Source organism: Chanodichthys erythropterus, chromosome 16, assembly GCF_024489055.1.
Source record: "Chanodichthys erythropterus isolate Z2021 chromosome 16, ASM2448905v1, whole genome shotgun sequence".
In the NCBI taxonomy this organism is placed as follows: domain Eukaryota; kingdom Metazoa; phylum Chordata; class Actinopteri; order Cypriniformes; family Xenocyprididae; genus Chanodichthys; species Chanodichthys erythropterus.
In genome coordinates this window covers 34,832,965-34,847,459 of record NC_090236.1, presented here as the reverse complement: position 1 = coordinate 34,847,459, position 14,495 = coordinate 34,832,965, and the positions used below count along the sequence as shown (strand labels likewise).

General features: G+C 37.5%; 1 protein-coding gene across 1 annotated transcript; it reads left to right on the top strand.

Annotated features, from left to right (window-relative positions):
• Positions 1-449: 449 nt before the first annotated feature.
• nmnat2 (nicotinamide nucleotide adenylyltransferase 2) lies at positions 450-13,776 on the top strand. The gene is made up of 11 exons (XM_067363588.1): positions 450-645; positions 4,961-5,049; positions 7,255-7,322; positions 7,472-7,550; positions 7,635-7,752; positions 7,832-7,912; positions 8,230-8,274; positions 8,702-8,778; positions 11,165-11,266; positions 11,434-11,501; positions 13,114-13,776. The coding sequence occupies exons 1-11, from the start codon at positions 561-563 to the stop codon at positions 13,214-13,216; spliced, it is 915 nt and encodes a 304-aa protein (XP_067219689.1). The 5' UTR covers positions 450-560; the 3' UTR covers positions 13,217-13,776.
• Positions 13,777-14,495: the final 719 nt, after the last annotated feature.

The following is a 14,495-nucleotide window of genomic DNA, read 5'->3' as shown; positions in this document are numbered from 1 at the left end:
TGATTTCAGGCTATATGACAAATAAAGTAACTATTTCAAAGGGGAATGATGCCTTTCTATATGCACCGTATACACACTCACATAATCTGTTTGTTATACTGCAATAAAAAATCAAAACCCTGATTTGTTTAATTTTTGTAATAAACAATTCTAGAAACAAAGTAACAACTGCAAACGGCTCTAATCGTCTGTGAAAAAAATAATAAAAAATAATATTATTAATTTATTTTCTGCTTTGTTTGTTTGACTGCAATACGAAGTGCTCGCAATAAGAAAATATCTAATAACCTTTATTTAATTGCAATTTTTTTTTTTTTTTTTTTTCAACCGCGTACTAAAGGAGCTGAACCGTTTTAAAGATGACTCGGAACCAAGACCCCTTGATTCGGATCCCTACGCGCATGTTCCTTTAAGTGCGCAGGAACAGATCACAGTGACGCTCTGCCTCTCGCGCCTGCCGCAGCCTAATGAACCTCGCCTCTTGCTGCGGTCTTACAACAAAACAAAAGGCCTTAAAATCCACGACATATGTTAAAAAACGATAGACCAACTCACTCAAAATGACGGAGACCACTAAAACGCATGTCATTTTGCTGTCATGTGGAAGTTTCAACCCCATCACGAAGGGACACATTCATATGTTCGGTAAGTATCTCGCCTATTCTACAGGGAGTGGATGCGCGAGCTTATTTTCAATTCAGCCGTCTGTTGCATGAGTATGTAAAGAGGTTTATGTTGACCGTGATGATTTCAGACATTGTGATGTCACGCTTGGTGATCGATTATGTTCCTGTAATGAATTCTTATTGTCTATCGCTGTCCAAAGCGAAGGTGCTGAAATGGGCGACGGCCTCAGAACCCAGAATGATCAAATCATGCCTCAGTTCAGATGACGGTGCTGCGCAGCCGCGGGTTTAGCCAACAAATCTCTACATTAATCCACAGTTTTGTGGACGCAAGCAATATAGATCTGTGATTTATGACATTTCAACAAGTGTAATTAATCGTTACTTATGGGAAGGATACTTGGCATGCTAGAGCGTCTATAGAGAAAGACAAATAACAATCTACTGTACATTTTTAACATCTTGTGATATGCTATATTAAAACTCGGACTGCTAAGAGACTTTATAGACTTCATGCGTCATATAGATCACTGAGGAATGAGATTTTGATACATTTAAGCATTTATGGCAAATGAAACAAATTATGAGCTTGGTTTAAGACTATTTGGATTTTAATTTATGTATTTAAATGTTTATTTTTTTGTTGCATCCATTTAACTTTCACAATTTTAGTCATCTTGATTTTGTTAAAAGTGTAATGAATTTATCACTGCAGTTTGTCATTACATTTTAAAGAAGACAGTAATGTTCAAAAAGTTGAACAGATAATGCGTCACAGCATGAAAACCTACCAGTAAAATTATCATCGTAACTAAAAATAGAGAGGTGAGCTGAGGACAGAAGGTCTATAAAGGTTCATGACCAAAACCAATTAAAAGCGAAGTGTTTCAGTGAGCCTGCATAGTTAAAGGAAAAAATGACCATGAACAATCAAGTTAATTAACCCCTTATGTTACATTTGGGGGAACCCTGTGGCCTTAAAGGGATAGTCCACCCTAAAATGAACATTTTGGCATCATTTACTCACCCTCAAGTTGCACCAAACCTGCATGAGTTTCTTTCTTCTGCTGAACACAAAAGATTATCTTTTGAAGAATGTTGGTAACTAAAGCCATTGACTTCCATAGTATTTTTTTCCTACTATGAAAGTCAATGGGAAAGTCAGCATTCTTCAAAATATCTTCTTTTGTGTTCGGCAGAAGAAAGAACTTGAGGTTGTTGGAATTTTTGGGTAAGCTATCCCTTTAAGAGCTCAGAAAGCATTGGTTTTATTCTTCATGACTTCAAAATTTATAAACAGAATTTCAGCTCGTCTTAGATATCCTCCATAAAATATTAAACATGACCAATGTTTTGGGACCCCGGGTGTACGACATGAATAAATGCAATGAATTTTCACATGTTAAGACTTTCTGTGTTCTCACTCCTGACAGTTGTTTATTTTGATTTGTTGTGTCGTATTATCTAATGGCAGAATAGTACGAATTTGTCTGAAAAACACACGTTTATTTCATAATAAAACATAATATTTGCCTACAGGTTTGATTAGGTACATCTTAAACAAATTTGCATTTGTATTTTAAAAGAAAGTTTCATCAGTCTTAAAAGAGCATGAGAGTTAAAGGGTGAGTTCACCCAAAAATGAAAATTCTGTTATTAAAGGTTCAATATGTAAGAATTTTGCAGTAAAATATACAAAAACCACTAGGCCAGTGTTATATATTTTGTTCACTTGAGTACTTACAGTAGCCCAAATGTTTCCAACTATTTGTAAATCTTGAGAAAAGAAACCGTGGAAACACCAAAGACACTTTAATATATTACACGTTTTAATAGACAAGGGAACAACTGTTTTGATATATTTAAAGACAGAAAACGAATTGTTGTTATATAGCTCAACACGTTTAGTCTTATTGTTTAAATCTCATTTTCTTTATGTTTTGCGAGTCTCATGCTTTACCATGTCTCAGAGAAAAACACTATTTTGTGAAGTAGCTAACATAGAATAATCAGACGCAGCTTTATTTTTAGTAACAGTAATACAGTATTTTCTCCATCATACAATACGTTTTAAAATTAATTGCATGCCATTTATCAACACAAGACATCCAATATTTAATATGATATTCTAAAATCGATCAGCTTACTGCAGTGTGTAACAGCGTCTCACAGCAGCCGCCGAGCGAACGCACAGAGTAACGTTATAACATCATTTTCAACACACTCAAATGTATCTAATATGATAAACAGAGCTGCGTTACCTCATACTCATGACTGAAAAAAAGCGGAAGCGGCGCCGGCAACTGTGTCATAATAAAAGTCCCGCTGAGGCGTGTGTCGTGCAATTGCTCCAGCTCCTCGTTCAGCTCCACAACACTCGGTCCAGCTCTGCTTCATACTACAATAACGTTAATAATTGCATCCATAAACATGATTTGTTCCTGAGTCCTATCCCAATTCTTTTCCACCGACCATTGAGATGAAGACCACATGTCCCAAGATTCTGCGCTTAAACTTGCCGTCATCTAGCTACGCCTTTGTTTTGAATAGACCTCTAGCGACCTCTAGCGGACAGAAAATATTACATAGTGCACCTTTAATTACTCACCCTCATGTCATTCCACACCCGTAAGACCTTCGTTCAGCTTCAGAACACAAATGAAGATATTTTTGGTGAAATCCGATGGCTCCGTGAGGACAAAAACAAAATAACGACTTCTCAACAATATCTAGTGACGGACGATTTCAAAACACTGCTTCGAAGCTTTTGTTTTAAATCAGTGGTTCGGAGTGCCAAAGTCATGTGATTTCAGTAAACGAGGCTTTGTTTACACTATACAAACCGCTGATTCGAAACAAAAGATTTGCTTCGAAGCGTCATGAAGCAGTGTTTTGAAATCGCCCATCACTAGATATTGTTGAAAAGTCGTTATTTTGTTTTTTTGGTGCACAAAAAGTATTCTCAATGCTTTATAATATTAGGGTTGAACCACTGTAGTCACATGAACTGTTTTAATTATTTCATTAGTAACTTTCTGGATCTTGAGAGGTTCAGTGTCATTGCTGGCAATGCAGGCCTCACCAAGCCATTGAATTTGATCAAAAATATCTTAATTTGTGTTCTGAAGATGAACGAAGGTCTTACGGGTGTGGAACGACATGAGGGTGAGTAAATAATGACAGAAATTTTAGGTGAACTAACCCTTTAAAGCTTGGCTGTGTTTGCTCTGAAATGCAATTATACCATTATACATGTATGTGACAGGACCTTGACTGAGAGTGTAAGTAGGAAAGGAAGAGACACTCAGAGAGCGAGAGAGAGATTTCTTCCATTGGCTTGTCCATCTCCACATTTTAGTGAGCCATTAAACATACCATTGAAAAAACCTTCCTTAATTCATTTACTGCAGCTGTGTTTCTCAGTACCAGCACGACCAGCACAGTTTGATCAATACAGTTCTGCTGTTTTCCCCCGAAGCCAAAAGCATCTGTGCGTCCGTGACCTAATTTTGAAGCCTTCTTCTCCTACTGCATGCCTTTGCATATATTGAGGCACAAAAATAAGAATGGGTTTAAGGCTCATTCTGAGCAGAGCTTCTGACCGAGATCAGTGGTTTCGTGCCGGCTATCTGAAACCAATAAAATACTTAACATTAAATCATATACAATTTAATCCTAGCATTTCATTTAAGTATTGAATATGTTGGTTTTTGCTCTGCTTTTCACTCTGACCTCATTTTTCCTTTCTTTGTAGTTTCTTTTGCACACTAGAGATATTTGCTTAGGACGTTTGTTCAGATTATTTCATCTGTATACATGTCTGCTTCATATTCCCCAGCAGGAGATCTTGTTTCTGATGCTCACTTTTGTCAATATTTTGATGGCGCTGGGGGTGTGAGGTTATATTAGACAGATGAAGCACTGTGCTTACTTCGTGAGAGAAATCACATATCAGTCATCAGAGTTAAAACGGAGGTGCTGTCCTCACATAAAAGACCTTGTTTCACTTTCTTATGCTTCTAAGAGAATTCCTTTCATCCAAGTTACACTCTTGAAAATAAAGGTTCCAAAAGGGTTTTTTTGAACCTTCAGTGAACAGTTCTTAAGAGAACCATTTTCTTATTAGTGTGAAGAACATTTTAATAATCTAAAGGAACTTTTTCCATTGTAAAGACCTTTTTGTTCAATGGAAAGGATCCACGAATGTCAAAGGTTCTTCATGGAACTATCAAGAACCTTTATTTTTAAGAGTGTAATTTTATAACAGGGCATTGTGTGTTACAGAAGACAAATGATGACCATGAGATAACAAGGTAACTCTGTTTGGTTTGCAGAAAAAGCCAGAGAGTACCTACACAAGACTGGACGATTCATTGTGATCGGGGGTATCATCTCACCTGTACACGATTCCTATGGCAAACCGGTAAGAGAATCTGTTCATTTGAAAGTCTAAAGTCATTTTATTATTGTAATGTATATTTACTAGGGGTTGCACCGACTAATCGACTAGTCGACTTTATCATGACGCTTTAAGAATGACGTCGACTAGTCGACTTTATCATGACGCTTTAAGAATGACGTCGACTAGTCGCTGGTCATAGCCTATAGAGGGCGCAGCAGGATAAGAACTCTTTGAAGTCCACATTTATGCTCAGTATCCAAGTTATAGATATATTTAAGTATACCATCTGGATTCTCAATATTGATCAGAAGAATGCACATTTTAAACAGCTGATTGTACACATAAGTTAATCACCGTAGAGAATCATTCAGTAGCGCAGAAATGAATTGTCAACACTGTTCTGTGATTTATCAATAAATTAGCTTAGAAAGTTCTAACATACATGTATATTTCTTAGTAACTAAAACCCACAGCTTTACTATTTGTAGAGAGAAGCTGCCAGGCAGAATTAATTCACATGCAATCGCTCTCTCACTAATGCATGTAATCTTTACTGTGCTACTTTATATCTGCATCTGATCTACAACAAGCAGAAATCTGTGAGAAATATAACGATGCAAAAACAAAAGAACTGATCAAAATAAGCTGTTATATAGGAGCAATTTTTGTGGGCAGCATCATATGCCATAGCTGTTTCAGCTCGGGGTTCAGACTTAGGGCTCATTCACACAGAATGCATTTTTGCTTTCAAAAACGCAAGAAGCGGGTGGTGGAATGGGGGGAAACGCAAGGTCTCGAGACGCGTTTTTTTTTTAAAAGTTGAACTGATTTGAACTTGAGCGCCATGTTTTTAGAATGTCGTGTCATGCACGAGACGCTGGAGACTCAAGACAGGAGTGTAATGGTCATACATGTCTGTCTAGCGCATATTTACATAGAAAACAATGGAAAAGTAGAGCATTGGAATGGAAATGCGCATTCTGTGTGAACAGCCACTTATTTGTTCATTAATGACGTCATCATCGACTAGTCGACGTCATCTCGACTTTAATCACATAAATGTCGACTTTTAAAAATCTGAAGTCGTTCAACCCCTAATATTTACACAGTATTACACGAGCAGAGTGCTATTGGCTCTTTTATTGCAGATAATCACATCTGTGTTGATATTCAGACCATCGTTGTAAAATTGCAGTTCAGTAAACAAAAAGTTATAGTATTGAGTAACTTGTATTTTTAGATACACATTGCCCGTTCCTTTTTCAATTTTTGCTTTGTTCGTCACTCCAAACAAACCTTGTTTGGTTCTGAGCAACACATGTAATGGTGTTCCTGAATGAATCAGTGTTTTGAACAAATCGTTTAGGAGAATGATTCAATGAATCCCTCATAAAGACAGCCACTTGTTTTGTTCCTGAATGAATCAATGTTTTTGAACAAATTGGTTTAGTACTCGAGTTCATGACTCAATCATCACTTATAAGTCTAATTTTCAGAAAACTCCCACTGTTTTTGCACTGCTATATTAATTATATTCCATTAAAGTGCGCTCACATTAACGAAATTTCAAGAAATTTCACAGGGGAAAAAAGTCCATTGTCTAGCACTGCTTACATATAAGTCACTTTCAAATTAAGTAGGTTTCTTTTGGTAAAAATGGGCATGTCAAATTCAAACTGGCTGTGAAATCTGCGTGGGGAAAATTGCGTAGATTCTTATTGAACTATATTTCGCCTGTGAAAATGGTAAATGTGACTACACCTTAAGGCTACATCAAATTGTATGTTCATAAATGTGAACAAACTACATGTCTCTACTGGTTATTTGAGTAGATTCCTGTATATTGTTGTGCATATAAGGTTTTAATCTGAATCATGCAAATCAGCAGAACTCTGTAACCAAAACTGGAATTAAAAAGAACTTTGCCCTACTTTTCTTCTCTCTTAGCATCAAAATATGAATAATAAATGCTTTAGAAAGCAGGATTCTGTCATTCCAACTTAAATCCGTTGTCGGCAAAGGCTTAACGTGTGAAAGAAACAGTTTTAGGAATCATTGTGTTTTGAACCCTGATCTAAAAAAAGGCAAATTTTTGAAAAATGGCTTTTATTTTGATCAAACAGGGTTACTTCTTTACTCTTTACAAGTTCAGATATTCTCTTTATTGGTAGGTGGATGCAAAAGCACTCACTTTTCCTTGCTTTGGTTTCTTTTCTGCTTTTCTAGGGCCTTGTCTCAAGCAGACATCGTCTCACCATGTGTCAGTTGGCAGTTCAGTCGTCTGATTGGATCAGGTAACTGTCAATCAGCCAAAATGAAGCTCGGCAACACCCTCATAAAAATGCTATGCAGCACTTACAGCATCCTTGAGCTGTTGATGATGGATAGCTTATATATTTCAGAATGGACATAAAATGTCTGATGGATTAATGGTCTTTTGCAGAGTGGATCCTTGGGAGAGCTACCAGGACACTTGGCAGACCACCTGCAGTGTTTTGGAGCATCACAGAGATCTAATGAAAGTTAGTCCCAATTTCGGTCTGAATGTTGTAAGATTTTTATTTCTACTTCATCTTGAAGTGATAAACTGAGCTGTTCCTCTGCAGAGAGTCACAGGATGCATTCTGTCCAACGTGAACACACCCTCCACAACCCCTGTGATTGGCCAGCCCCAAAATGGGACGTCTCCTATTTACCAAAACACAGCTAACAAGTCTGTGGCAAGTAAGTGACCCTTGTTTGTTATGTTTGGCGTTCTGGAGAACAGGTCTTTCATGATTGACCGATGTCTCTTTTTCTCCAGTTAAGCTTTGGGGAAAGATGAGCGAAAGCCTGGGTAAAATTTGTTGTGTTCGCCCACACATGGATCGTTTTACCTTTGTTGGTAAGTTGATATATTCGTGTACCGAATTTAATACATAACACATATACAAAATATAAACGCTATAGAATACAAATATAAATATAATAGATGCATTATTCACTTTCAATATAAAACTCTGGAGAAAAGAGGTCTATAACACAGCGATATGCCACTGCCTTGTCGCAGGGTTCATGCAGAAATCGCATAATTCCGTATAATTATTTTGAATTATTCATACGCCTCACAGAGGATGTGTATCAATTTTACATGACTGTGGTGACTTCCAATGAATCAATCATCCCTGTGACCTCTGAAGCCTTTCTATTTTCTCTGAACAGATGAAAATGCCAACCTTGGTACAGCAATGCGCTACGAGGAAATTGGTGAGACAATGTGATTTTCCTTGCCTTGGTTTTGCTTTTCAAATCAGTTCCTGCTTGTCACTTTGAGTCATCGTCAGAAAATACCGAGTTTCCAGGGAGGAGAAAAAAAATCACTGGGTATTTCTCCTCAAATAACATCAAATAAGACAAACACAGACAAGCAGTTGTCAGAGAAATAGTCAAAACAGTAGAAATCTTTCTATAATATAAGTCATTAAATGTGATGGTGTTTGTTTATATACTGTGGTGAAGAAGGCATCTGCTGTGTAGTGCCTCATTCTTCCTCCTCCTGGGGAAAATGTGTCTTGTTTCTTTTTCAGCTTATCAAAGTTGTTGTGTTTACCCCCAAAGCGAAGGAAAAACATCTCATTACTGTGTCTTGAGATTTTTATGGTGGGATTTGTAACTGTGATTGTGGTTTGTTCAGAGTTGCGTATCCTGCTCCTTTGTGGCAGCGATCTTCTGGAATCTTTCTGTATCCCTGGCTTGTGGAACGAAAGTGATGTAAGATAAGATTCTTTCTTCCTTGCTTTCTTTATTTCTTAAACACAAACATGTATATATAAAAATATATATCATTCTTGCACATATTTGTTCACCTAAAATTGAGCAATATCACGTGCGAGAGTGAGCGCCGTCTCAAGCAGTCACAGTTTTGTTTATATTCAGACCAATCAATGGGGCAAATGCGATAAAACTTTTATTTAACAGTTCAATAAGCAAGAAGATAAGATTGAGTACTTACATTGTAGACACAATGTTGCCGGTTATTTAATTTGCTCCGACACTAAAATAGTTCCAAATGAAGCGAAAGCAGAATCGAGCGTTGCTCATTCTAGATGCATAAGTGTTGTTTCATTCTTGAATTAATAAGAGTTTTTGAATGAATCTTTTAAGCGATTGATGCATTAGCTGTGTCCCAATTCACAGGCTGCATCTTTTGAGGCTGCGTTCGAATCATAAGAGAATCACTTGTTCCATTCCTGAGTGAATCAGTGTTTTTGAATTAATCAGTTGAGCCAATGATCCAAATTACTAAAGGTAAAGATACTTCACAGACAGCAACCAAAGACTATTGAATAACACAAGACGTGTCACTCGTATTGTTTTGAATGGGAGAAAGTGTAACGCGCAATATGGCGGAATAAGTCCCGCCTTCAAAATAAGAGCCAATCGCCGACTGGTAAAGTCATTGCGTCACTGCAGCGGCCGTTAGAAGTTCTGGTTTCTATAGAAACAGTCAGACGCACGCCTCCAAAATGAGGCACAAGAGACGTGCATTTAGGTCTGCGCATGCGCATTAGCTTGATCCAGCCTTAAAAATACAGTTTTTTTTGTCATGATTCGAGCGTTTGGAAAAAAAATTATGAGACAGTTGTTGTCAGAATTCATTGGTGATTTCAAATATGAAATTTAATCGAAAGCTTGGCAAACAGCTTTGGAGAATTTGATGTTTCCCCATTTAAAGAGATAGGAGCTGCATGGATGCCCAGGATGCCCGAGAGGCGTTTCAAAGATGGCCGCCGAGTGAAATGACTTGTCTTAAAGGGACTTTGCAGCAACATAGTGTGGCCCAGATCCGGCCCATTTACATGCGGACCAGATGTGGGCCGGATCTGGCCCGGCACTATGTTGCTGTCAAGGGTTGTCGCCACCTACTGGCATAACGATGGCCCTGTCCCAAATGGCACACTAAAATGAAAAAAGGAATATCCTATTATTGTACGTACATTTTGGTCATCACAACTTTTTTTTAAAAAGGTGTAAAGGACCGATATTTTTTGATAAACATTTATTTTTCTTGCAAGTTTTTACACAAATGTAAATTTCAGGGTGCTAAGTCCTGCTTTTTCATTTTTGGTAAGGAACTTAAATCCTACCTGGACACTCTCCTTACATCCAACAATTCTAAAGTCCTCAGAAATGTCTCACTATGTCTTTTTTATGATATTTACCTGATTTTGTAACTTGTAATTGAATTCTCTTACCCCTGGCATTGGTTATATGTGTTCTTAGTACAGGGCCAATCTAATTTACAGAAAGAATCACTGAAAAATTCCCCACAACGAATTATATGAATGTACTAATATTTGTATAACAGTAATAAATATAACATTAAATGTTGATGCAGGTTATGGAATAAAGAATTTAAAATCAACATAAAACTTTACTTGTATTAGAATAACATGCATTAGGGATGGGCATTCGATTAAATTTTCTTAGTCGATCGTCGGGAGAATTAACGATCGACTATCGATTAATCATTAATATTTTTATAATAAAATTAATTATTTAACTTTTATAATTCAAAAATGCACTGAATACAAAAATAACTTTTCCTCGACAGTTCCGAACATATATGCGTGTACATATGCGGTGCTCTAAAGAAGCGGAACCTGCAGCTGCGAGCCGGCGTTCTTAAACAGAGAGTGGTACATCATTTGAGTTGTGGCCGTGTTGTACTTTTACACGGCATCGCAATGTTTGCAGTGAACTATTTCGCTTTTTAAATCAAAATGGTCCCACGCCACACTTCGCTGTGACCTCTTCATGATTATTCTTTTGAAATCAAAATGGAAGATCACAGATAACCAAGTATGGTGTCAAATATTACACCCTGGTGGTAAAATGTTTAATTGTAATGTTTAAAGTGAAATTCATTTAATTGCTTCAAGACTTGCACTACGCAACGCAACCTGCATTAGATTAAAAAAAAATGCATTAGATTAATCGATAACAAATTAACGTGATAGACGAAATTCTTAACGATCAATTATCAATCGTCGATTAATCATGCCATCCCTAACATGCATTGATGAATTTTACCCAATAAGACCTGGAACATGTATACAGAAAGTGAACTAAATATCTGATTATAATATTCTTGTAGATGGAAGTGATTGTTGGAGATTTTGGGATAGTGGTGGTTCCTCGGGATGGGGTCGACACAGAAAGGATAATGAACCATTCATCTGTTCTCCGAAAGCATAAGGTATAGTATTAGCACCAAGCTATTTGCTTTCCTTTGGTATTTATCATTATTGACTAGTGAAAACATTTTTACATCTAGTATCTGTTTTATTATGCAGTCAATGCAGGGGGTTTAGAGCATATTTGCTGTTTTGTGATGTTTAAACGTCTCTGGTTTTCCTCTCACAGGACAATATAATCGTGGTAAAGGATGAGATCGACCACCCGATGTCAGTCGTCAGTTCCACCAAGAGCAGGTGTGTGTTCTTGCTGTCTCGCGTCATTCATCTGTTCCTTCTGTACCACCAAGGACGATAACTATAATGATAATGATTAAGATAGAGTTCTTAAAATAATTCTAAATATAAAATAGCAGAGTCCACATCATAACAATAACAATAACGGCACAGAGAAACGATATTGTGGAATCACTTTCAGAACAACTTTTTCCAGCTAATAAATGATAAAAACACTGACAACCAATCAGAATCCGTCCTGCTTTAAAGGGCTCAAGCATTTAAAGCAGCTGGTGAAAAAACTGCTGTGCATGCTTAAATGGGACCTATTATGCCCGTTTTACAAGATGTAATATAAGTCTCATTTATTATAGCTTGTCAAATTTGCAAAAACACACTGTTTTTGTGTGTGTTCCTTTAAATGCAAATGAGCTGCTGCTCCCGGCCCCCTTTCCAAAAGAGGGCGGAGCTTTAACAGCTCGTGCCTCAGTTGCTCAACAACAACAAAGCTGGAGAATCTCACACAGCCAAAATGAGGATTGTCATTAGCGGTGTTCAGCCTTACATTGTTCAAACCAGAGTCGACACTGATGGAGAGACTCAGGAAGAAGTTGCATTACATATTATATTTCTGAACGGTTAGTGGATAAATGTATGTAGTTGCTGTGGAGTTGATTCAACTCATCGACTAGCATGTGTCGTCATGTTAATCTTTTGTACAAATCCAGCGTTGAATTGACCCTCGTTTGTGAAGCAGTCCGGCGTAAAATGAAGACATGGCAACAGCACTCTACTACAGCAACTCTTCCTCTTCTCTAAAGCAGCCCAACATAGCCACACCCCCTCTGTTTTGTGTTCTGGGGGCGGGGTTTATGTACATTTTAGGGTTAGTGATGTCACCAATCCAGGAAGAAGCTTGTTGTAGTCCCTACCAGCCATTTGTTGTAGTCCTTAAACAGAGAATTCTTTAAAAGAAAATATCTCCCTTTGCATTGAACTTTGAGTGTCATAACATTGCAGATGTTGTTTTTGCTCAAACAGCAACATTACACACAAACTAAAGTTAAAAAAGTGAAATCATGATCAACCACCCCTTTAAAGAGATAGTTCACCCAAAAATGAAATTTCTGTCATTAATTAACCACCCTCATGTCATTCCAAACCCGTAAGACCTTCGTTCATCTTCAGAACACAAATGTTTTTAATGAAATCCAAGAGCTTTCTGTCCCTCCATTGACAGCTACTCGTGAACACGTTAAAGGTTAATATTTTGTAAATAACGTGGTTAATTATGTTTTTTATGCAAACAAAGTACTTGTGTCGCTTTATAAAATTTAGGTTAAATCACATGGGTCACATGGATTACTTTTGTGATGACCTTTCTGGGGCTTGAAAGTGTCAGTAGTGGGACATTAAATCTCAGATTTCATTAAAAATATCTTTATTTGATGAACAAAAGATGAATGGCGACATGAAGGTGAGTAATTAATAACTGAATTTGCATTTTTGGGGGAACAAACCCTTTAACAAACAGAATGATATCATCCGCTGGTGTGGACCGTAATATAGTTATCATTATTGTTATAATTTTTGGTGTTAACAGGCCTTAACCCTCTGCCTTTCTCCTTACCAGACTGGCTCTTCAGCACGGTGACGGTCACGTGGTGGATTACCTGAGCCAGCCCGTCATTGACTACATCCTGCAGAGTCAGCTCTACATCAACGCTTCTGGATAGGGTGCGGAAGTCCACTTCCGACCCGTCAGTCGTCCCTGTCTGTCTCTCTGTGTGTAATCTAGAGTATAATCCTCCTGTGCTACCACTGCTTTTCCATGTAGAGGAGCATTAATCTGTCCTCCCCTCTTACTCGTGTCTCATTGGGATGTACAGCACTGTGCCTGAGGGATCTGCTCCACCAATCAGCTTTAAGGGACTGGGTGGGCTTAGGTGCCCAATAGGAGGAAGAGGAGTGAGCCTCGCCACCACCATGACAGAAAAAGAGAGTGTGACTGAATTAAACCATTGCCTGCTATAATGTCGGCCTTTGCTGTTGATTTGATGCTCTCTGTTCTTATAGTTGCATGCCTAAGGGTTTTCTTTCAGCGCATGAGTGTTTAAATTACCACATAGACCGTAGTCTGTGGTTACAGTGTTTGCAAAAAAACTGCTTAGACTCATCTCATCTCTAAATACATTTTCTACTCATCAATCAACTGTATGTACAGAAAACGTCCGATTGCAGTCTCATATACTGTATTGTGCCTGAATGTTTTGTCTTCAATGTGCATTCATGTATACGTGGAGTATTTGGTTGCACATTAAAGAATGCAATTTCATTTACTTTGCTTTTGTGCACATTTACTTCTCACACAGCTCCAGTTGCTTCACATTTACATACTAACATGCCACAGATGTGATTTTTTTTGTAAAGCCGGTCACTGCCTCTGCATCAAACCATTCGTTTCAGCCAAGATTCCTTTCGCGTTGTGCTTGTTTTGTGAAGAGACCACACTGACACCATTCGAGAGCTGTTTGTTCACGTTAGACAAGGGCATAAAGTAACTCTTTTTTAAGCTATTTGATTGTTGGAACATCTTTTAAAATGATTTGAGCTGACATAAAACGATCTATCACCTTTATAAATGAATCAAAGTGTATTTGATGAGAAGAATAACAGATTCAGTGAATTATGTGTATATTGCATAATTAATTTTGAGCGGCTTTGCAAGTTTACAAAAGGCTCTGGCTTTATGATAAGAAGACTTGGATATATTACTGTGATTATTGTTTTTCATATATGATTTTTGATCACTTTAAAGGGTTAGTTCACTGAAAAATGAAAATTATGTCATTTGTTAATCAGTCTCACATCGTTCCACACCTTCGTTCATCTTCGGAACACAAATTAAGATATTTTTGATAAAATCTGATGGCTCAGTGAGGCAAGATCATTTACTTTTTCAATGCCCAGAAAGCTACTAAAGACATATTTAACAGTTCATGTGACTGCAGTGGT

Bases quoted from the DNA above. Each gene is read 5' to 3' on its own strand.
- nmnat2 (XM_067363588.1), top strand. From the start codon at position 561: ATGACGGAGACCACTAAAACGCATGTCATTTTGCTGTCATGTGGAAGT. The intron at 7,323-7,471 runs GTAACTGTCAAT...GGTCTTTTGCAG, and splicing joins CAGTCGTCTGATTGGATCAG to AGTGGATCCTTGGGAGAGCT. The intron at 11,267-11,433 runs GTATAGTATTAG...TTCCTCTCACAG, and splicing joins CTGTTCTCCGAAAGCATAAG to GACAATATAATCGTGGTAAA.